The sequence below is a fragment of the Vanessa cardui genome, chromosome 10, assembly GCF_905220365.1.
Source record: "Vanessa cardui chromosome 10, ilVanCard2.1, whole genome shotgun sequence".
NCBI classification, from domain to species: Eukaryota; Metazoa; Arthropoda; class Insecta; order Lepidoptera; family Nymphalidae; genus Vanessa; species Vanessa cardui.
In genome coordinates, this window is record NC_061132.1 from 11,430,317 (window position 1) to 11,455,443 (window position 25,127).

The 25,127-nt window shown below is 32.7% G+C and overlaps 1 protein-coding gene across 6 annotated transcripts; it reads left to right on the forward strand.

The window, feature by feature from the left end:
* Positions 1-247: 247 nt before the first annotated feature.
* LOC124533010 (sex-lethal homolog) lies at positions 248-21,700 on the forward strand. Of its 6 annotated transcripts, none has more exons than XM_047108166.1 (9): positions 248-391; positions 871-1,077; positions 8,074-8,289; positions 9,283-9,390; positions 10,266-10,447; positions 11,514-11,601; positions 12,287-12,343; positions 12,869-12,956; positions 21,017-21,700. In XM_047108166.1, the coding sequence occupies exons 2-9, from the start codon at positions 997-999 to the stop codon at positions 21,289-21,291; spliced, it is 1,095 nt and encodes a 364-aa protein (XP_046964122.1). In that variant the 5' UTR covers positions 248-391; positions 871-996; the 3' UTR covers positions 21,292-21,700. The 6 variants fall into 6 exon arrangements, with proteins under 6 accessions (XP_046964122.1, XP_046964123.1, XP_046964126.1 ...); XM_047108167.1 differs by having other exon boundaries at positions 12,869-12,941; XM_047108170.1 differs by lacking the exon at positions 21,017-21,700 and adding an exon at positions 13,354-13,836 and having other exon boundaries at positions 12,869-12,941.
* Positions 21,701-25,127: the final 3,427 nt, after the last annotated feature.

A 25,127-nucleotide genomic window follows, 5' to 3' on the forward strand; every position in this document is an offset into this window, starting at 1 on the left:
GCTAACTATAACGATGAAATGATCTTGTAAGACTGTTTATGTTTGCAATTATATTTTAGTTCGGTAAAGTTGAAGATTGCCTTATTGTTGCTGTAAAAATTAGTTTGTTATTATTTTAATTACTGTTCCCAAATGATGCAATTTTTTGTATTTTCAAAATTGTTATTAATATTACAATTTTTTAAATCTTATCTCTTAAATTGTGATATGATCTTGTCTATGACTAAAGAAGTGACAGTTACCAAAAACTGAGATTCAGGGTCAGTAAAACTGAAAATAAAAAAAAGTGATTGACATTTCAGAATTGTTAGCGCTGATAAATTTCATTAGAAATCCTATTTGAATATAAAAAATCGTATCTTATAACTTATTTACTTCTCAACTTATAATTGTGAGTTTATTGTTACCTAATTAAATTATTAATAATAACATTCGTGGAATTTTATGATCATAAAACGACTTAAGGCGATACTTTATTTGCGTAAATAAAGTATTACCTTATACCAATTATTGCCTAAAATGTAAACGGTACTATTTTGGGATATTTAAAATGATCAGCAAATAAATCAATAATATGTTCGAACACGAGTGTATTATTAATGAATTGTTGTTGTGTGGATTTATAATTAGATTAATCAATACAATCGCTAATACTTATTATATGTTTTACATAATAAAGTATTCGGAAAAAAATATTCGAATCATGTTTGTTGTCACAAAAATGTAAACTGTTCATCATACTTTTGACCAAATGAAAGGTTATCAATTCGAAATTCTTTGCCCTCTTAAAAAAATAAAATATTTTGTATACCATCCTGTTTACAAGATTTTATTAATTGGTAAATAAGTAAATATTTTTTTGTTTTTCAGATTCTACAAACAAACACACTAAATAGGTGTATAAAATGATTTCTATGCAGTTATAATAGATAATTTGCTCAATACAATTGGAATACAAGAAGATTTTGAGGACAAGTGTATATAAAAGTTTGATAAATGTGTGAACGCTACCCAGGATACCTGTTCGGGGGGACTCCGGTCAGCAGTTGGGATAGAAGCTTTAATTCACTAGAAAATGTAAGTTATATATTTAAAAAAAATATACAAATCACTGCTCAAAATATAGATAATATATCTCACTCATTCTACAAGTTATTATGAGACAAATATGATACTGACCTCATCATAGTATTAATACAATAATATAATAGTCTTAAAAACAATTTTATTACATTGTGTATAAATGTTAAAATAATATGTTAACTTCAAAACTCGAAATTGAAATTTTCGATGCATTTAAGCCATATTTTATATTTTGTACATCAGTCAAACCAAAAATTGCATATTATATATTTGAAATGTAAGAAATTAATTTCCAACATTGAAAATAGTAATCATGGTTATTTAATATCATTGATTTACAATTATGCACATGATAATAATATTAAAACAACAAATACTCCAAATTAGTGGGTCTTTCACATTTGTGAGTAACACAAAATTACTACTTACATAACAATCCAAAAAAAATCCATGTTAATAGGATGTAGTCAGAGTTACATATACAATTTGTGATGGAGTTAAATCTCATTTCTCTATAAATTATTAATGATAACTGTATCAGCTGTCTGTGGGATAGATTTAGATTAAGTTATAAAGTACATAAATAGTGTACTACGGTGCTTGCCTGATATACCATGAGAAATTTTACAGATAAACAAATACATGTAGTAATTATGCATACAATTTAATTGTCATTAAAAAAGACATATTCTTTAGAATTCATCATCATTCCCTAAATCTTCTCAATTGGAGGGGAAGCATTTTAATAATGGAATGTCTTTTGTTTTTTATATGTCATATACATTATATATAGGCATATATGCATCTTGTTCTTGTTATTTACCCAATGAGACCTCCCTGTTAGACAGACCTGAGTTTATGACCTCAGAAAAATATCTCCTTTTATAGTTTTTCTTATCTTTTTGTTTATGCTATTGATAGACATTACTATAATGTTGGCTTTGGCTGATCTACAGAAAGTTGTTGATAAAAAGAATATCACCACTATGGCCATTTACACTTTCATATATAATTTGAACTTGATGGCTCTCATCGGAAAGTATACTTTACTCAAATAGGCTTTAACAAACATTTTGATAGACTTTTTAGGAAATTATATTTTAATAATAAATATAAAGCTATTACTGGTTTGGAATGAACATGGACCCAGGTAACCGGATTATCAGGAGATTTTCTTTGTCACCTTTTCAAATATGTCTGAAAAAAATTATCGATCAATGTCAAAATCAAAACAAAAACTTTATTCAATAAGGCTCCTACTAATAAATTGGTTGTTTTATAAATAAATTAATAAATATGAGACATCAACATCACATACATTACTCTTATCCCAATGTAAGTAGCTAAAGCACTTGTGTTATGGAAAATCAGAAGTAACGACTGTACCACAAACACTCAGACCCAAGACAACATAGAAAACTAATGAAAATCTACTATTACTCGGCCGAGAATGGAAGTGGGTTACACACAAAAACCGGTGTACACACCACTCGACAATGGAGGTCGTCGTTTTACAGAATAATGTTTAATATAAAGCTACTTCAAAATGTAGATTCTACCGAGAAGAACCAACAAGAAATTCCATAGTAGTTCTTTACCAATATTTGAAAAATTTTAATTTTTCCATTCTACTCTTGACAGATGACTTCTTTCGACGATCATATCATTTGATAAGTTTTTGTGAAATATGAATTAGGCAGGCAGACTGTTAAATAGACCATTTGACGGTAATTGTTATCGCCAACCATAGACTTTGGGACTGTAAGAAATATTAACCATCCCTAACATAACTTTGGTCTCTATTGCAGCTTCCAAAGTTATGTTAGGCATTGTGTCAAGTGCCTGTTATGCATGCCATTACAAAAAAAAAAAAATGTTTCCGTTAGTATTTATTTGAAAAGAGGTTTTATTTGTAAATCTTTAAGTATTTTCGAGCCTCATAGATTTTAATGATCTAGTTGGTTTCTTTTCATAAATAGTTCGTTGTTGTTTATTGCGTTTAAACGGTTTGGATTTTTTTTGTCTTATTTTTTGTCGATTTGCTTGTTATTTTTGTTTTTGGAAGAAAAAAAATCGAGATAATTTTGCGTAAGTAAATGCATTACTATTTTGAAACAGAATCACAATATCTGTAATTTATAAGTAAGGAGACTTTTTTGTAATGCGTTAGTAAAAAAAGGTACTTAATTAATATATATGATACTTCTACCAGAAGATACAGCGCGGTTTGAAGATTCACTTAGCAGTTTTCACTTTCAGTCTATTCGCGAGACAAGCGTGAAATTCGTGTTCTTATTCTAGAAGTTTTATAATAAGCTATCATGATACGTATAATCTTCTTTACTTAACAGAGTAATTTAGTTATGTCAGCATCGGTATACATTATTAATGAAAGTCGTAACGAATGCATTAGTAGTTTATAAAGAATAAGCCATTTATATTGGACGTTTGCCAGAGTCTCTTGTCTGCCCGCAAGAACGTGTAGGCGCGCCATACTTTTGGATGATATTTGGATAGCAATTGTTGTTTAGGCATATACAAATAACATTGTTGTTGTTTTCTTTATAAACTTACAACGGAAAACACTATATGGATTGAATCAGCTAGTAATATAGATCGTGAAGATATTTGGCTATTTGACTGGTTTTTAAAATCCATTTTATACTATTTAGTAGAGGTTATGGAACCCAGTAAAGTTGATTTTTTTATTTCTAGTACATATTTACCGAAAAATATCATATTAAAAATTCCATATTGAAATAACGCGCGAAAACGCCACTTGGACAATATGGCGCTGCGATGGGGTCGGTGACGTCACTTTGCTGTATTTTAATCTGTGGTACATATAGTAGAAAAGCAAGGTTTACAAGAAAGTGGCTTCATCATAAGCCCGGCCAATCAGGAGCGTTTTGTGACAAAATAAAAAAAAATCCTTTTTATTTATTGATTTTTAATAAATTAAGTATTATTTTCAAGTTTCGTTAGTAAATAACCACTTTTAAACTCATAATATACACTGATAACAATAATTCACAATTTATTTTTCGCATTGTCAAATAGCCTTTTGTTCAATGGATAACTTACGTCTAGTCTTGTTATTTGAATATTTATGCATACTTCAATAAAAGTAATATAAATGTATCAAATCTTTTAACGTTTACGCCCAACTAAGGCTAAAGCCTCTTTTGAGATCTCAACTCTTCTGAAACCTTATTCCACCACACGGCTCCAAAGCGTTGTTGTTTCTTCAGAATTGGGAACAAGCACAAGTTATTAAAAATATTTTCGTTAATATTTATCATTTACGCGAAACTTTGACGCTTGATTCTAAATATACGCAATTTCATCGAAATCGGCTTAACGCTTTAGGTATGTTCAGTTACACGTGTGGAAGATTATCTGTGTAAAGATTTTAGTAGTTCAGTTGTTATGGCATTACATATTATGTATGTTACTATTTTCCTCGTAAGTATTAGTCTTACTAGGAATACTAAGACGGATAATAATAAGATGTCAGGGTCGAAGCTGTTAACTCACGTCGCTAGCCGTCCGAATTGATCATTGAGTTATTGAGATTAAACTATGTCTCGTACTGAAAATCTCATATACTCCTTTCGGTGTACTAAAAAGATAAGTAAAAAGTAAAGTAACAGCCTGTAAATTTTCCACTGTTGGGCTAATGGCCTCCTCTTCCATTAAGGAGAGGGCTTGGAACATATTCTACCACGCTTTTCCAATGCGGGTTGGTGGAATGCACATGTGACAGAATTTCAATAAAATTAGTCACATGCAGGTTTTCTCACGATGTTTTCCTTCACCGCCGAGCACGAGATGAATTATAAACACAAATTAAGCACATATATATAGTGGTGCTTGCCTGGGTTTGAACCCGAAATCATCGGTTAAAATGCACGCGTTCTAGCCACTGGGCCGTCTTGGGTCATGGATATCATCAAACCTCAAGGTGTTGCAAGTTCCTGCTCGTTTGTCACATACGCCGTAAAAAAAGTTGTGAATTAATTTGTTACATTTCCTAAGGTCCCTTCTCTAAGGTTTAAACACCTACATTAACACTTTCTTCATTCAAGCGGACGAACGGTGGAGATGAATTTCGGGGCTTTGACAATATGTAGAGATTTTCACAATTTTGATTCCGTCCTAATTTTTCGTGACCTATACGTAACCTACTTTTAGATGTAATGCTGGCGGTTGGTCGTGAAATCGTACAATCTCATATTATCCGGGTCTTTTTCTAAGCGATTTGTCAAAATATATATCTGACAAAAACAAAGATCTTGTCAAGACAAAAGATTTGAATGAAACATTGCTCGTTCTGTGTTTTATTTAGGCTACTTGTCTAGTCTGCCAGGGCTCCAAGGGGGCTCTGTCCCGGCGACAATTAAATACCTATTTATGTTTACAATTTTTTTTTTAAATATAAATCGAGAAGGTTTTGAGCGGATTCTACCACGCTGTTATTGGAACCCAACAGCGAGTTTACGAAACACGTAGGTTGACATTTTTCCCGATTGAACTCGCAATTTTCATTTTCATTTTACGTGTGTCAGATTCGAAATGAATATATCACACACACAGAAGCAGTTATTAATGGATGTCTTGTGTGCACTTGTAGAAGTCTATGTGAATTTCTTCTGGCTTGGTATGGCTTCAATAATTAATCATTCGATCACCAAACAACATAACTTTTTAGGTCAGTGATCTGGTTCAGCACGAGCGATAAGACATCTTAGATAGTTGGCTCCCATTGGCGACGTAAGAAATGGTTAATGTTTCTTCCATCCATATGACCTATTTGGACGTTTGCCTGATTATTGTAACGTAAAAAGAGAAAAGAAAGGTGTTTATAATGATTTATTTTTTATAGTCCATTTCACGATTTCAACTCCTATGACACAAAATACTCAAATCTCATTGGTCGGTGCTTGGCTAGAGATGAATAAATAGTTAACAATAAAGACAACAATATAGTAAATATGACTTCCGTCGAGTAGTGTGTACACCGGTTTTAATTGGTACGCCATTCCGAGGTCTCCCGGGTTCGATTATCGGCCGAGTCGATGTAGAAAAAGTTCATTAGTTTTCTATGTCTTGGGTGTTTGTGGTACCATCGTTTCATCTGATTTTCCATAACACAAGTGTTTTAGCTACTTACATTGGGATCAGAGTAGTGTATGTGATGTTGTCCAATATCTATATCCATCTATCGATTACAATCAAAGCGTAAAATAAAAAAAATAAAGGCCAATGAAGACTACGTGCGTTACCCAATGAGCGTATAGGGCTGCGTTCTTTGGGAGGTAAGAAAGGGTTAAAGTTTCTTCCATCCACATGACCTATTTGGACGTTTGCCTGATCATTGTAACGTTAAAAGAGAAAAGAAAGGTCTATCAATTGTATGTTTTGTAATCCATTTAATGTAGGAGCTGTGTTTCTTACAGCATCACGCCCTTTTGTTTTGGTAACAATAGCGATCATTCTATCGGCACTTTCAAGTAGTTTTAGGGGCTCTTGGCAAGCACTCTTGGAATCGAGTGAGTTGCATATAATAGTAAAACATGTTTGTAGGTCACGGCTTCGGTCTAGTTTTTTTTTCTTCAGATGATTATGTTTATAGTTTGTACGTTCGGTATTGACATGTTTGCGGAAATGCGGAATTTGAGAGAGTTTTACTTTGTGTATTTATGAGATTTAAGGTTTTTGAATTCGTTTTTTTATTTATTTATGAGTAAGTCGTTTTCGAAAGCGGGTATGTAGCGTGTGGCATTTTTTGAAACGTAATTACGTGAGTAATTAATAAGTATTTCTAATAAACAAATACCTACATTTATGTATTTAAATTATAGTAATTGATATCTGACATTTTTAAGTATACCTATACTATATATACAGGGTTATTGGTAACTCGACGTATTCCCATTAGGTGGTCATAGGGGTGACTACTTGCAATAATACCCCTCATATCCATGGTGCAAAAATTAACCATTTTTGAGTTATCGTGTTTTTTAGCTTTTTTCATAATTTGTCAAAAATGCAACTTCAAAAATTTATTAAAAAAAAAGTATCAATTAAAATCAATTATTTTCTTCTTTTTTATAAAAACGATTAAATACGGGATATTTGTCAATTTCTGTGACATTGGAAAAAAGGTATTTGGCAGACTGTTCCGGGCTGCCGCCTGCTTGACGCCTGCCTGTGTTAAGAAAGATTTAGATAGCATTATTTTTGTGCCACCATGAGGATTCTTAAGATGATAAATCTTTGGTATTGCGAATAACTCCTACCAATATATGTATATGTAGTTGGCTTTGTTAGATGGGCTAATGTATTTCTTAGAGAAGATTTTTATGGAATACACGCAAAACAACTTATAGGACTTTATCTCTATACGATCCCTTAGTTCCCTGTTTTGTACACAAGTTGGACGAGGCAAATGTTTTTAGTATCTAAGAATTCCTCGTAGCCAAGATTTACCATCTTTGAGCCTGGAAAGTTTCTTCTACATCATAAACAATGATGGTTATATTTTTGACACCTAGGAACTATTCACTAATAAAGCATATTATATTGTATTTTTTGATGATTAATAAATGATTACCGCCGTGAACTACTCCAAAAACCTATCCCAATAAATATTAATTTTAAATAATTGTATTAACTAATATGACTGTATTTTTTAAATGTTGAAAAGGAGTAACTACTTCTTGCCGGTTCTTCTCGGTAGAATCTACTTTCCGAACCGGTGGTAGCTTTACTTAATTGTAAAATGACGATTCAAAAGTTCTTGTAAAAGCGCACTTGAATAAATTTTATTTTGATCTTGACTTTTGATTTTGAAACCAACCCAAAATTAAATATCGCTTGGTATCATTGAAACCTTTAAAAGTCATACTATATTTGACAAATAAAGCATTTTGTCTATCAATATTCTCTAAACGAAATTTTCTTATGACATTTCTTTTGTGGTTGCAGCAAATCCAACAGCAGTATAGAGGTCGAGTCGGTGGCGGTGTCCGGTGTTGGGGCAGCATGTCTGAAGGAGGCGGCATATCCTCCGCTGGAGGTGACACGGCGAAGACGAACCTCATCGTCAACTACCTGCCACAGACGATGACAGAGAAGGATCTGTACGCCATGTTTATGACCATCGGACCGATTGAGAGCTGTCGCGTTATGAAGGATTTTAAGGTTATTATGGTATCCTTAAGTTTTGGGTATAAAAGTAGTACTTTTGGATTTCTCCTCATTCCCCATTCTTAAGCATTTCATGAGCTCTTTACCTTAATGCAAGACTCTGTGCAAGCCCCCCTGACCACAGATCATTTAATATACATTCTACAGGTAAACAGCGATGGTATGTATTTTTTTTTAATGGTATAGGTAGGCGGATGAGCATAGAAATATTAACTAGTCCTTACATCGTCAATGTGCCACCAACCTTGGGAACTAAGATGTTATGTCCCTTGCGCCTGTAGTTACACTGGCTCACCCTTCAAACCAGAACACAACAATACTGTTATTTGGCCGTAGAATAACTGATGAGTGGGTGGTACCCAGACGGGCTTGCACAAAGCTCTACCACCAAGTATTGCTACATAATATCTCGGCTTCCAAGGTTGATGAAGCATTGGCGATGAAAGGAATGGTCTTTTGGTAGTTGTGACCATTTATCATCAGGTGGCCTATTTAGCATACCTTTGCTATATAAATCCACATAAACGGCATAAGCAAAGTCTTAGCTACATAAATAAATAAAATGTTTTCGCAGTCTTCCTCTATTTATTGAATAAAAGATCAAACGAGAATTAGCTCGAGTGCAGTCTGAGTAAGAAAACTTTCAAGTCTTAAACCCTTATGATCTTTTGAATCTGAACATCAAATCATTGCGACGCAATATGTCATTCTCGATCGGTAAAGCAGATTATCGCTCATACTGAGCACACGAAAATAGATCTTAAGGTGACGAACCTTTTCTTAACTCGACTGTAAATATGCAATATGCTATTTTCCTGATTTCCTTTTTTCATCGTAGGTTGATTGTCGTATGTTTATTGTTTTGATTGACTGAAAAATGTCTATATATAAAAATAAAATGTTATGGTAATTTTTAAGCCACGCCCACTTTTTATGTATTTCCTTTATTATATTTATTTTGGTAATATGATATGTTTTAACTTTCAGACTGGTTATAGTTACGGCTTTGGATTTGTCAATTTCACGAGGGAAGAGGACGCCGCGAGAGCAATAGATACGTTCAACGGTTACCAGCTCAGGAATAAACGGTTAAAGGTTATTGTAATATCTGTTCATTAACATAATTATTTATTAGCATTGTTCTTTGCGCTTGAGTATAATACCGTTACAAGATACTGTGTTACGTTACTAAAGGAAGATCTATACTCTATAGTCTGTAGTTCTTTCAATATTAAACCGCTGAACCGAATTTGATGAAACTTTGTATGAAATAAATTTGACCTTCAAGAAAGGAAATAGACTACTTTTTGTGCCTGATAAATGATAACCAAAGCCCTAAAACGCGAACGTCACTGCGGTCGACAACTAGTAGTAAAATAATTTTATATGAGAGATGGATTCGGTTGGAATCAGGTCGGAAACAGGTGCTGAGGTTCTATATTGTGCCTATCGTCATTTAAAAGTTCTAATTGGGACAAAAACGATATAGTATTCTAGTCCATTCCACGATTTGAACTCCTAGGACACAAAATACTCAAATCTCATTGGTCGATGCGTGGCTACAGATGACTAAATAGTTAACAATAAAGACAATACAATATAATAAATATGACTTCCGTCGAGTAGTGTGTACACCGGTTTTCATGGGTACGCGACTCCGAGGTTCGATACCGGCCGAGTCGATGTAGAAAAAGTTCATTAGTTTTCTATGTCTTGGGTGTTTGTGGTACCGTCGTTTCTTGTGATTTTCCATAACACAAGTGTTTTAGCTACTTACATTGGGAGCAGAGTAGTGTATCTGATGTTGTCCAATATCTATATCTATCTATGTATAACAATCAAAGCGATTAGGCCAATGAAGACCACGTGAGTTACCCAATGAGCGTATAGGACTGCTATCTTTGGGAGGGCGTTTCGTCAAATGCAGCCTCTATAGCATAGTGGAACTAAAATTGCTTTTTTTTTATCAGGTTTCCTACGCTCGTCCATCAGGTGAAGACATAAAAGACACAAATCTGTACGTAACGAATCTCCCCCGTGCGATAACCGAGGAACAGTTGGAGACGATATTCGGCAAGTACGGAAGGATAGTGCAGAAACACATCCTGAGGGACAAGAGTAACGGCACGCCGAGGGGTGTCGCTTTTGTAAGGTGAGATAACCCTACAACAACAACAGCCTGTAAATTCCCACTGCTGGGCTAAAGGCCTCCTCTCCCTTTGAGGAGAAGGTTTGGAACATATTCCACCACGCTGTTCCAATGCGGGTTGGTGGAATACACATGTGGCAGAATTTCTATGAAATTTGTCACATGCAGGTTTCCTCACAATGTTTTCCTTCACCGCTGAGCACGAGATGAATTATAAAGACAAATTAAGCACATGAATCAGCGGTGATTGCCTGGGTGTGAACACGCAATCATCGGTTTAGATGCACGCGTTCGAACCACTGGGCCTAATTGATAACATTTAGTTCAACCTGCCAGTTAGAATGTTAAATTTAAGTGATCACTAGCCACTGGGTTAGAACGCGTGCATCGTGACCGATGATTGCTAGTTCAAACCCAGGCAATCACCACTGAATATTCATATGTTTAATTTGTGTTGAAATAAAACTAGTTTTAATGGATTTAAATTCCGTATATTAATTATTTATATCAGCCAACCCTATACTATATATATCAAAAAACCATACGAGAATACTTTAAGAAATATGTTTCTTACAAATTACCTTTTATACGATATTATACTGGGTCAATCAAGAGGCTCGTATCGCTTCTTTCTTTTGATTGTTGAAGCGTGTGCCCGTGGCTGACACCGGCTCCAAATATAGCAATAATTATAACTACATTATATAATCGTAAATCGACTTTTAAGTAGTCTAATATTTTTCATTTCATTTTAACTAGGACTCTCAAAAATATGTTAAATATGCAATTATTTTTATGACTTTTTAGTAAATTTTTATTTGTTTTAAAATAGTGTTTTGTTTGAAGTCGGTTTTTCTTTTTGTTAAAATTTTATTTATAACTCATTTCGTGCTTAACGGGGTAGGAAAACATCGTGAGGAAACTTGCATGTTTCTAATTTCATAGAAATTCTGCCACATATGTCACCGCACTGGAACAGCGTGGTGGAACATATTCCTAACCTTCTCCTCATAGGGAGAGGAGGCCTTAGCCCAGCAGCCCATCCTAATAAATGGTGCTTTCTTCTTAGGTTCGACAAGCGAGAAGAAGCCCAAGAAGCAATAGCGGCCCTAAACAACGTCATACCGGAAGGTGGTACGGAACCACTAAGCGTCAAGGTTGGTGATTCGAATATCTATTCGATTTTTTTTCTCTTTCTCTCTTATGACAACTCGAATGTCGACTGTAAACTTTATTGGTGATGAGCAAATTCGAATTTTAAATTAAATTAATCGATTGCATAATCGATATAAAAGCGATTAAGATGTTCGCACAATTAAATCGATATCAGTTAAATTTATTCGAAGTTTCTCATTGCTACTGTTACAAGAAAAATAACTCTATTTCAATTACTGTATCCTTTATGTTTTCAAATCATACATATAATATATTATATCAAATGTAATTAAAAAATGCATGGTACATTAAAAAATCCATTTACATTTTCTGAATACATTATATATGTATGTGTGTACTGTATGTAAATTATTGACCAACACATTCAAAACATTTGACCCAATATCCAAGCATTATCCTGGCCTTATAACAATAGCAATCTTTTACAGAAAGTCTGACTTAAGCAACACCCCCCCCCCCGACCCTCCTTCAGGGTTTAGTGTTGTCAATGATCCTATACCTATACCTAGTAGATATGTTAAAACTACCCTCATTCTAACTGTTAGAGTATTTTCCTCCATAACTCCTCTCCATCGTACTCAAATGTCTATCCTTCTTTCTATCGTTTGAACTTCTCTGTGCATGCTACCAATTGGCTGTCTTGGGTTGGGACATGGTCTAAATTAGACGGTAAGCGTGGGGACAGTGTACGGAGCGCGTCGGAGACTGCTCAGCGACACTACGGTGCGCTAGATAACTATAACATTACGTTTAATCCACTTGCCCAATCAACGTTTGATGATTGAAAATCGAAGACAAATTTTATGATCAATGACTAAATATTGACCTCAATTTCATCTTATGTATTAAACAAAGTTACATTATTTAAAGCACTAACTACTTGATAAATGGTAATTTAATTAATAATCTTCCATGATTGGATTACTACAGTGCTTGTTGGAAATAAAAAGGTCGATCAATACCAAAATCAAAATTGAAAACTATGCAAAAATGAGCCTGTTGAAAAACATCCATGAGGCTATATATAATGCGCCCCTTTTTTCATTGAATCATATCTTGATAACACAGATAATATGTTTTGATACAATAAAGCGTGGCGATACAATAATTTTATAAACATATTTGAAGCAGAGCCGATGCTATTGGTTTTGGAAATAAACAAATAATTTAGTATTAACGACCAAAAAAATATATGAAATAAACTGTACGTAATGGAAATTGGGTCTTCAGAATCAAATTCCTTTCTAGGTGGCGGAGGAGCATGGTAAACAAAAAGCCGCTTATTATGCTGGATGGGCGGCGGGCTTCCATCACAATCGAGGTGAGGCCATTAAAGGTACAGTTAAAATAGTGTAGAATTAAAGTATCGTATTGTCTTTAGTGTAAAAGCTAACTATGAATATTAGTTATTATTCGGTCTTGTAAATATCGTAATCTTGAAAAAACTTCATACATAACTAAAGTTTAACATACGCCAATGAATTGGATATCAAATTCCTGATATATAGTGATTGGGTTATAATTACGAGCGTACACGCCGTGTACGCACGCAAAACGTGCACGCACGCAAACCGTGCACGCACGCAAACGTGTTAACGCGCAAAACGTGCACGCACGCAAACCGTGCTTGCACGCAAAACGTGCACGCACGCAAACGTGTTAACGCGCAAAACGTGCACGCACGCAAACGTGTTAACGCGCAAACCGAAACATTTCACGCTGCTCGGACACAGTGCCGCACGCGACGCCGCAGCGTCACCACAGCCTCGATCAGCTCGACATGCTGCACAGACAGGACCTGTATTTGCAGCAGAACAGGTACCGGCGCGAGTACCATCAGCACCAGCCTGCCTACATGGCCCACCACCGTCCGTTTTGAAAAGGGCTCTACTGTAAGAAGTTTCGCCTGACCGACTCACGGATATAGGCGTTGGACGATCAGTGCTAGTGCTAGTGATGTGCGTTGTGGGGGATACTTTTATCTGTAGCTATGTTAGTAGTGATGTTCATTTTTCAGTCAGCTATAAGGATTATATGATTTGTATAGGTGAATACTGATGGGTATGTGATCTGGTATTGTTTATGGATGCGCTTGGAAATGTACCTCTGCTGGTTCAAATATTGAATATTGTCACGTCAAAATATTTTTGTTAAGATTAATCTGTTATTGGAGTAACAGACATAAATAGTATCTCATTGCTTTTGGGTGTGCTATAAACGTGACTCATGACAATTGTTTTTCTTTAAATTAAATTGGCAAGATAATCTATGAATAACCAATTACTATTGGTTGATTTAAGACTTGTCTTCTTCTCAGGATAGTTATCAGTTTGGCGTTGTACTCTATACAGTGATCTGTGTGTGCTTCTTGGTCCTTTTTGGATACTGTGCAATAAACCAGAAACTTGTTTGATCAAACTTGTATTCTCCTTGTGGCTTTTCCCATAGTGCCTTCGAGATCATACGAATGTATTAACAGTTAATCTAAAAAATATCTAAGAAAATATAAACATACCAGTAGTACGTATTCCAAGTTAATTCAAAGAGGTCGTTATAAAAAACGTTTAGAGTTTAACGTATAGTTTCTTTTTATTATTTCATAGATGCTAGTCTAAGTGACAATATATTTATATAGTAAAGTTTCCTCCACAACGAAATATATGTATAAATTAATGATTTATTTGCGTCTAGATTCCCATCTCCATTGTTACGATCCTAAGCTTTTTATGTAACTGACGTTTATTAAATTAGGGTTACCAGTAATATAATGAAAATGTCAACTAGTTTTTTTTTTCTCATTAAACCTTATTTTATGGAATTGATATGATAAACAATAATATAAAAAAATGTTATAAATAAAAAAATGTGATTTTTAGATAGACTTAATTCAAGATAAATAGTAAACATTTGTTTTTGTAATTACTGTAACGTTATTTATTTTAATAACATTATATTAATTTCAGAGATTTTAAAAAGTAAAAATATTTGTTTTTTTTATTTTTTTTATTTCTGGTGTATGAAGGTCAATCAAGCAGTATTAAACTATTAATAAGTTAATATGAAAATGATAACAATATATTTTATTTCGCTATATTTGTAGATAATTTAGATTATGTATGATTATAAATATTTTCGAGGTAGATTTATGAATATTATTAAATAATTAGCAAATTAGTTTACAAAAATATTAGCGAGGAACAAGAAATATATAATAATAGATTACTTTAATGTTAGTTGTGCGTTTGTCAATTTATTTCATATATATGTATATGATATACCAACGGCCGTAATGAAAATAACTAAATGAATACTGAAATGTTAATTATAGAAATTATAGTAGGTCATATATAAGGGCATATTATACAATATAATCCATAGACAATATATTTATTTTTTATATTCAAGTTAGGCCGATGGTATTAATATATAATGGCTTGAACCGTGATGTGCTCAATAAATAATAGTCTATTTAAAAAAACATGATGTTTATTTTTGTTACAGTTGATTGCACGCTTTGTCATTTAAAAATATAATGATATTATTTACAGTATATTTTCTATGTTAGTAATGTCAAATAATAATGACTTTTCTTTAATCTGTATTTTTGACATTTACTGTCTGTAATAGTTATATTTAAATGAGTATGTATGTAGTAGTATTTTTTCGAATAAACAAGTTTATTACTGTTGATAAAAAAATTATAAATAAAATAAAAGTAGAAATCTCTTATGAAATTAATGTAAAGATTTATCCTCGATGTGATTGTATTGTTATAATAGTCTGAAGTGACTCCGTGTAAGGTATAAAGACTTGAGATAAGTCATGATGATGATGATCATTTTTGACCAATTTTTCGCAAGTCCCGTAACGGAACAGCATTTGTTATGCGTACCAGTTCGAAGACCTATAGAGCCTGTATATTTACATAAGGGATTTAACAAATTTGACTCCGTATTAGGTGGTACGTTGACGGTTTTAAAAATGCCTTTATATTCCTTACAATTTCATAGGCAGAATATACCATTTCATTTGCCTGTCTAATAATTCGAATATATGGGTTAATAATTTCAAATATTTATTGTAATTGACTAATGTCATAAGTGACGTTCTATTTTCAAATACAAATATTGGAAGACTCGAGCGGTGAATGATGTTATTTATTTTTTCTGTGCCATTGATATAATTTTAAAAAAAGAACAGTGATATTTATGACGTTTTATAAATTTTGACTTTGTTCTCTTTGGTCATTAAAATCAAAATAATGGTAATTTGAAACAAATTTATTTAAACTATTTTTTTTTATTACTTACTAGCTTTATGATTGTTCTGGAAATTTCTATATTTTTCACTGTAAGTGTAAGGATAAGCAGAGATATTGTGCGAGCGAGAGGTGAATATAGATTGTTCCATTTTCAAATGTGTTACGTTTAATCGTTCTCATCGACTCGGGTTATACATTGACAATATAAAACGGTGATTCGAATGTTCTAGTTAATTCGGAGTCTATTAGTGTTTATGAATGACTTGTTCGTATCTTCCATACTTGTGGTGGGTGTCAGACGGACTATTACAGTACAGTACAGTACAGTATCAATCTGTAAATTTCCCACAGCTGGGCTAAGGCCTCTTCTTCCTTTGATGAGCTAGTTAAGAGCATATTCTGTACCAATGCGAGTTGCTCGATTCACTTTTGGCAGGATTTCGTTGAAATTAGACTTATGTAGGTTTTCTCACGATGTTTTCCTTCACCGTCAAGCTTGAGATGAAGTATAAACCTGCTAGCTGCAGCTTGACTGGGTTTGAACTCGTAATCATCGATTAAGGTGTACGTGTTCTAACCTTTGAGCCATCTCAGCTCCGATGTTTCATTACTATTATTTAATTAATTTTCAAATCAACGCAGACCTTTTGTGCGTTTTGTGTATCTTTGAATTGAGCATAGAAATCGTTTTGGTGACTTTTTAGACTGTTTCGGGGTGTTTTTAGGTTGCAGTTCAGGGTATCTGAGTTAGTGATTTTTGGTACCATGTTTTCGGTTTATACAGTCACTTTTCTATATACTCTATTATGTGTATATTTGTTTTAGTGGACAAAAAAGTTTTAAATATTGTCTTTATAAGTCGTATTGGTTATATAATTTACGTAAATTTGTAGAAGTTTACGTAAGTATAAGTATATTTAATCTGTGTTAGAAAAAACTATTATTATTATTCCTCTGACACCCAAAACAATCTGTTATATCTTCATAATTAGTTATTTAAATTAAAATTTTTAATATACTAATTAATAAACGAAGTAGATTATGTACTTATGATTGTTCAGTGTGAAATGATTTGATTTGTATTTTTTTTGTTATTCAATTATGAACTCTATTCGTATGTAATCAAAGATCAAAACGTTTCATCACTGAACATGGTCTGTAGGTATAGAATGCTAGATATAGTTTACGGAAGTGATTTGTGCCTAATAATGCGTATTTTCTAAGCGTAAACTGTCGTTGCTCATTGTTAAAGATTTTCTTAATTTTATATCGATATACGATGAATTTGATTGGTACATCACTAGTGTTTCATATAATTGAACGAAATAAAATAGATTATTAATTATATTATAGAAACGTAATTAGGAACGAGTTGATTATTATGAAACGACAAATTCATTGTATATACGCTATTGGGAAGTACTAATTATTCTATCGAATTAATAATTGTATAGATAGTTTCTCGAATATTCGTTATATTCATAAATAATCGATGGGCAAACGGTCTTCCCTTTGAGTCAAAATCCTTATGAAAAAAAATGGCGATTAACATTAAACGTCAAAATTTTCTTGTGAATTTCAAATCGAATCAAATTAAATCGAAATAAACTTTATTCAAGTAAGCTTTTACAAGCACCTTTGAATCGTCATTTATAATTAAGTGAAGCTACCACCGGTTCGGAAAGTAGATTCTACCGAGAATAACCGGTAAGAAACTCAGTAGTTACTCTTTTTAACATTTAAAAAATACAAAGTCATGTTAGAATCAAAACCATAAATGTAAAATGGGAGCCAAGTTCAATATTTTGATATAGGCCTTGGTTTTTGACTTCAACGATAAAAAAAATGAGATCTAAATGGGTGCCAAGTTCAATGGTTAGTCCTGAAATTTACTTAACTACATAGAATATCATTTCTTCTTATATCTTAAGAGAATATATTGTAGTCCCTGGTCATTGTTAGCTGACGACGTCTTTTCGCACGTATTATTTTTTCTGCATTTCCACGGCTGGAACTCTCCAAAATAAAACCATAATGGGTTATGGTTTTATTATGAAGAGTTTTTCTACATGCAGATGTCATCTCAGAATCACTGGGATCAATAAATCATCTTATAAATCATAAATCAGGATTTTATGAATTGACTCAAAGTGAAGACTGCGTTGTAATTGTTAGATACGGATGAAAATTCTTGAGGTCTCTGTGTGGTAATAGAACGAAAAGATATATATATGTGTTTCGATGACGGGAGGAGTAAAGATAGACAAATCTAAGATTCAAATTGTCCATGCGAATAGCTCATAGCCTGCTACTTTATGAAGTAAAATACTCTTGATTATTGTATCATTTTTAGTTATAATCAAACAAATTTTTAATTATACTAATGTCTACTTTAATTTGCTTTCATTACTTTTTTTATTTTTGTCTTGAGGGCACAGTTTATGTTGCCAATGTCACGTGCGATGGAGAAGACACGATGAATGAACGGTACGGTCGAGATTATTCAATAACAATTTATCTGACATTCGAAATGTCATTTTTTTCGGGTATATCACAGATTATAGAGATATTTGTCGATGTTGCGTCAGTTGCTCATCACTTTGATCCTTCAAAATATTCTCTAAAATAGCATTCTGGCGTACTGTCAAATGTTGTATGAACTCAGAGGCAATGGAATTGAGACATAGACAAATTTACTTTTTTTTATTAATATGTAATATTACAAATTCAAGGTCAACATTGTTTGTTTCACTTTATACCTCCTATTTAAATCGGCTATAGTCTAATCATTGTTACAGCTTTGTAAGCAATATCTACTTAGCTTTAGATATATTATTGGCCTCGTATAGTAGAAACTCGCGTTTCATATATTTATGTAAGTTTTTAAAATCCTTAGCAATTATTTTTTTTCGAATAGAACTGTATTTTTTGTGTGGCTATGAAGTGTAGCATCATCTATCTCGTTCTTGCAAACGTGTTAGTGTGCTTTGCGGTGGCGGATTACACATTTGCCGCTATTCTATAGGCTATTAAATTTTTTGCCGCCCCTACTTTTTTTTGCAATATTTATGATTTGTATTCTATCGTCCTTATTACATCGGTTTTTCCAGTCATTAGTATGATTATAAACTAGGTGATATTTCTGTCAGTTACTAGGTTATTTTTCCAACCCGCTATGCAGTGACGAGTATACGGATTGCGGACGTAATGTGTATGCATATAATTATGTTTTTTTTTTATTTCTGTAAGATAATAAAAAAAATTGGGCTAAATTTGACGCCCTAGGCTCCAGCCTACTTAGCCTATTGGTAAATCCGCCATTGGTATTTTGGGTGAAAGGGACGGAAGTGTGTAACTTAAAGCCGGTGATATACATGTTATTTGATTTGAACAATGAGCGCGCACGGTGTTAGTTTGTCAGGTGGTACCAACCTATTTTCTGAGATGATATAAAGAGAGATGTCTGATGTTACACATCATATGCGACAGCTGTTGGGTATTTTTTTTTATTTTAGTTAAATTATTGTATTATTATTTCGCTAATTGTATTTAATTTGAATTGTTGTATTGCCATACGATAAAATTATTCGAACTTTATACCAAATACAGACTTTTGTTTTTTTTAATTTCTATTATTAAGTGAACAAGAAGATAAATTTAAAACTTCAAATTTGAATTATTATTAATATTTATTTTTATATTCGACTAATTTTAATTCTTGGGAAATAAAACTTAAACTAATCTATAGGATGTAAGCAACGGTAAATATTTAGTTTTTTTTTTAATAATCTTAGAACGCATTCATCTATTCTTTAAGTATTAAAATATTTTATCTTTGAAATGTAAGGAGTTTGTATTAAAATAGATTAACTATCAAAGATTTCAAAGAGAAAACCGATGAACCCCAGTATATTATCTGTTTTTAAATTAAAGCTTATCACAAATATTTTTGTGCTATAAGTTATAATTATATTTGTACCCAATTTCTCTGGATTTTTCTATACCAGCATTAAAACTATGATGTCGTAATATATCATTTGTGTATCATCAACCCTTTGTGATGCAGGCAGGTCTATAAATATATATTATTATGATACTCCAAGTCTAATGTGGAAGAAGTAAGAAAGTGTTTTAGCTAGTTCTGTCTCTCTCTTGCACACAGGTTACATAGTAACATTATGTAATCTTTGAATGTTAATTTATTTTAATTACAAACAAGCTCATGTAATTCTTTATTATTAATCTGTAAATTAAACATATGCTATATTTTTAAATATTATTTTTTTATTATAAACTCTTTCAACCTCAATACGAAATATTTTTTTATACATTTAAAAAACTTTATTTTCAGACATATGTTCTTAATTTAAAAATTCTTATGAATAATCTTAACGAAATAATTTTAAGTTAATTCTATAATTATAAACTTTATTGTAAATCGAACCTCTTAGCGTCAGATAAAAAATAATCTTGTTATGTAGAAAATGTGTTTTATATTGGTATATAAGTAGATGACCAAAAATCTTTGTATTTAATATATTTAAAAAGTTTTTACCTTTTAATAAGATTATTCGAAATTTTTAGACGTTACGATTATTCCGAATCGATTTCGCTTGTAGTCACTAATACTTTTAAAAGATCGTTATGATATTTTCAATGATAATTTGCATAACATATTATATGTTGGTAGGTAAACGAAACATTATAAAGAAATAATTACCTACGCTCATTTTTTATCGATAAGAACTAGCGCGCACTGGTAACTTTTGTCACGGTGAGTGTTTCGTCACTCCTGTCGAGTCCATGAATATGTATGGAGGTGCGCGCACGTTACGACGTGACATTTGTGTCGTCACCTGTACATATTCACGAACTTGACAAGTGTGACGAAACAGACACCGTGACAAAAATCACCAGTGCGCGCTAGTGCTAACTGTTATGTAAGTATTGTCGTCGATGGAAACAGAATGTACAGGTATTCTTCCAAATTTTGGCCAAACGGTAGACTTGTAAAAATAAATAATAATTACTAAATCGCCATCTGTTTCATTGTAGATACCCAAATTTTTACTTGTAAAAGACAAAACTGCTTAATTATTCGATATATTAATATCGATTTTATACCGTGTTTCAAGGTGACTTCGCATGGAGCTGCGGGAACTGCATGATGCCGGAATCGTGGGACGGTTTCTCCTCGCCCCCCCTGTCAGGAAGCCACCCAAATACACCCAGAAACGGATGCCGGCCAGGCGCCTGCGCGAACCAGAGGATGGGTTACCCCCAAAATCACCCCGGTAAACCAGCTCAGAGATCAGGTAGAGGTAGGAATCTACCTTGGGGTCAAGGATTCGGCGGCGACGAGAGATATAAAGTACAGCGGTGTAGAAACGGCACTGCCCCATACTGGTAGGGTACATTGAATGCGTTTGTATGTGTGATATGATCTCATGCTGTAAATAGTCATTTTGAGGAGATCGAAGTGATAAGAAGTGATATTTCGGAGTGCGTCTGATATTTGTCCTTAACTGTGGAAGAAAATTATGCTGACCATAAAGGTCGAAAGGTCAGACATAAGGCTATAAACATTCTTATTAACGACTATTGTTAACTGACAAAATATGTAATAATTGCGTGTACGATTTTGAACCTTAATGCCTTACGCCCTAAGTCTATGTTTTAATAAAAGATTAAATATGATTTTGACACTCGCATTAGGTGTTACATTGAGGCTGTAATCTTGGATTGATGATAAGGTTTCTATAAATTTCGTACTACCGTCTGTGGAGGTTGAACGATTGAACGACCGGTGAATGAAACAACGTTTACGGTCTTTGTATAAATGCAATTAAATTATTCCCTAAAATTACTTATACAATAATTATTAGAAAATCTAACTAGTTTCCAATGCCGGGTTTATGAGGCTTTTAAACTTGGTTAAGACGTAATAGTAAATATCCTAAAAAATCAATTTCTCGTGAATTTAGAATGTTCATTGTTAATTGCAACTTGGATATATAGTCTATTATATACTAACATCTTTGCTTTGTGCCTTCCTTATAAAATGCCATGGATATATAGATATATCCTTATATGCGATCTGATCCTATATTTATATTCTAGTTGAACCTGCGGGTTTATCCGCGGGAAATTTATATAAAAAAAAATGTATACACCTGTATTATCCCCTAAGGGGTAGAGTTTCGTAAAATCCGTTTTTAGGGGTTACTACGCCCTCTAAGGAACCTACCTGCCAAATTTCATGTTTGCAGGTGTTACAGTTTATGAGATATCGTGAAAATTCTGCGAAAAAGAAAGACTTCGCTTTTATTAGATTGATTATGCACTACAAACAGTTCAAGATTATTATACAATTTATTCATAATACAAAAAAATATCTACTTAACTACTTATATGTAGTCTGATTTTCATTGAAAAGTTTCGCCACAACTTCGAAAAGATCCAAATCGCCATTTTTTCACGAATTCATTATGAATCATATCAAGTTAATATTAAAGATGTGTTTACATCTCCTGTGATTGGAGTAGGTTTACCTTAGTTAGATATGTTTAAATCATAATAATGGATGTAGCTTCAGCGATCTTCTTCAGCGGAGCTAAATAGTATTGTATCGGTGTATTTGTATATGTGTGGTATGAATGAAAATATGCTGACATACATTTGCTATATAGAGAAACGTTTCTTGCTATCTTTGTGTGAAGATTTCGAGTCGATTGTATTATTATTATTAGTGTTTCGAATAGCAGATTTTGGTAAATGTTTCATATAGACTCGTTGACGGTCAGCGAAGCAGCGATGTGAAATGTATCCTCAGTGGAGCTTCAAATATGCTCTTAAAGTAGGAGGTATGTCCCTAGCTTTAATGCATTTAACTGTATTGTAAATATGCACGAACACATCAGTATATCTGGCAGCGGGTTTATTTATTAAAGTCCTATTTGACGACCGGGGCTTTTCTCAACTCAATCTAGCACGCGCTGAATCGCGTATATTAATTATTTTTAAACATCCCGACGTTTCGAGCACTTTGCAGTGTTCGTGGTCACGGGCAGACTTAAAAATAATTAATATACGCGATTCATCCGTTATAAATAGTTTTATTTAAATGTGTAATCATCGCGAAAATTTAAGACAACATTACTAGCACGCGCTGTTTGGTCAATTCAAATATCGCGCGCTTTCCCTGTACCCGCTTCCCACTCCCAAAGTTACCCATCAATATAACTGGCGTGTTTGTGTATTAAAGTCCTTTTTGTCGACGGCGGTTTTGCTTGCATTTTAAGGCTTAGTCGGCGTGTAAGCCATACAGTAAGTAGTCTGTGTCTATTCTTTTTACTTTGTGCTTAATAGCAAGTTTCATAAATTTCAGTTCATTGGTTTAGTCATGAACGGACAACAAACACACAGAGAAAGATACAGAGTAACTATAAACTATAGTATTGCATTTATAATATTAGTATGTATAGATTTATAGTACAGATGTATTTTTACTAAAAGTATGATATTTTCGGCAGTTATCCTGCCTATTTTTTTTAATAATGAGAAAAAAGTAATTTTGATTAATAAAATAAATTTAACAACACTCTTTTGAAAAAGTTTTAAAATCCCAGTATTTTATTACGTACGCTTTCAGTAATTAATATACCTAATCATATAAGATAAAAAATATTTACAACTTTTATGCCTTCTGAATGTGTGACCAACTACTTTATATAAAGAGACATTTCCCCGAAGTCTGTTATAAATCTACAACGGTATATTTAATGTGTTGGAATAAGAAACGCTGTGATTACTATTGACATTAGTGAGGGTTGCCCGTTAAAATAATCCTATTATTTCTTTAGTGAAATGTTTTTTAATGTGTAACTCAGGTATCGCAGCTTTTGGTGGGAATTTTCCAAAAGGAAATGTGCATAGCAAGTTGGGAAAAAAGGGATTAATTAATTTGCTATAATTAAGCTAAATGGATATATTATTAGCATTATTGTGAATTAATTGGCAATTTCTGTCTGCTATTCAACAGAATGTAACCAATAATTCATATTTTTTTTGCTGGTAACACAGATGTTACCAACTTGACTTTCAATACGGAAACGCAGTTTCGAACTCTTTTAATTTTTTCTCTTTATGGATTTCTCTGCATTTTTGTCGTAAAGGTTTAATTAAGTTTTGTCCTTATTTAAATGTTTTCTTTATTGGTTTAAACGTTTTTTTTTTGTCCATAGAATGTATGATTTAGTTTAATGTATTTATATTTTTTGTCTCTCTCTACCTTGATGTAGATAAAAATGTAAAGATTTTTATTGCTTGTTTTTGTTGGGTAAGTCTGTTTGTAAAATATAGAAAAAACAATAACATGTTGGTTTTATTAAAATAATGATTTGATATTATGTTTTTTTTTCTATTTACTTTGAATTCCCACTTATATGAAACATTCTGAATACATAACTATATCGGTGGAACTGATTGTTTATTGAAGGTTCTTTTTTTTAGTTCTAGTATTTTAAGGGGCTTTTATAGGTATGCATATATCCGCCGCATCGTTAAATGCTAAATTCAATCAATAATGGTAATTAAGACTAAATTTATAAAATTATATTACTGAAATACTGGAAAGTATACTAATAATAGAAGTAGATTGACCAAAATTAAACATATTTAAATTCAGTTGATGCTTTATTGTCTTTCAAACTACTGGAGGGGTTTGAGTGTGCCCAAAATATTGTCTTGGCCAAAATCGCCAAGAGAACATCAACTCTACCATTTCTGTTACTTGACAAATGAAATGCAGCCATAGTTACATGAAAAACCTTTATGTAGTACTGTGACAAATAATAAAAATCGAGTTATTTATATGCCTATAGAGTGTATACAAAAGATCTACGAAAAGAAATCTAGTGTGCGTTTACTTAATGTAAACGCACACTATAAGTAATTATTGGCAACTATTTTAGATACGTTTTCAGCTTTAGTAGTCTTTCTATAAGTATATAATAATCGAACTCATGATACAAGAGTTCGCCTCAAGTATCATCAACTTATTTCATGTGATGCCAGTTGTGCCTTTATGTTATGCCAGTTGGATACAGTATGGCCAATTATTTGAAGTTTATTTTTACTGATACTAATGGTCGTAGCTAAAAGTGTATATAGTCTGTATAATCTGTGTAAGACTGAATTAACAAAATATGTCATCTGAAAAAAAAATTGATGGTGATTACATTCGCT

Excerpts from the sequence above, each read along its gene's own strand:
- LOC124533010 (XM_047108166.1), top strand. The coding sequence starts at position 997 with ATGTGTGAACGCTACCCAGGATACCTGTTCGGGGGGACTCCGGTCAGC. Across the intron at positions 1,078-8,073 it reads GCTTTAATTCACTAGAAAAT|CAAATCCAACAGCAGTATAG; the intron begins GTAAGTTATATA and ends TTGTGGTTGCAG. Across the intron at positions 8,290-9,282 it reads GCGTTATGAAGGATTTTAAG|ACTGGTTATAGTTACGGCTT; the intron begins GTTATTATGGTA and ends TTTAACTTTCAG.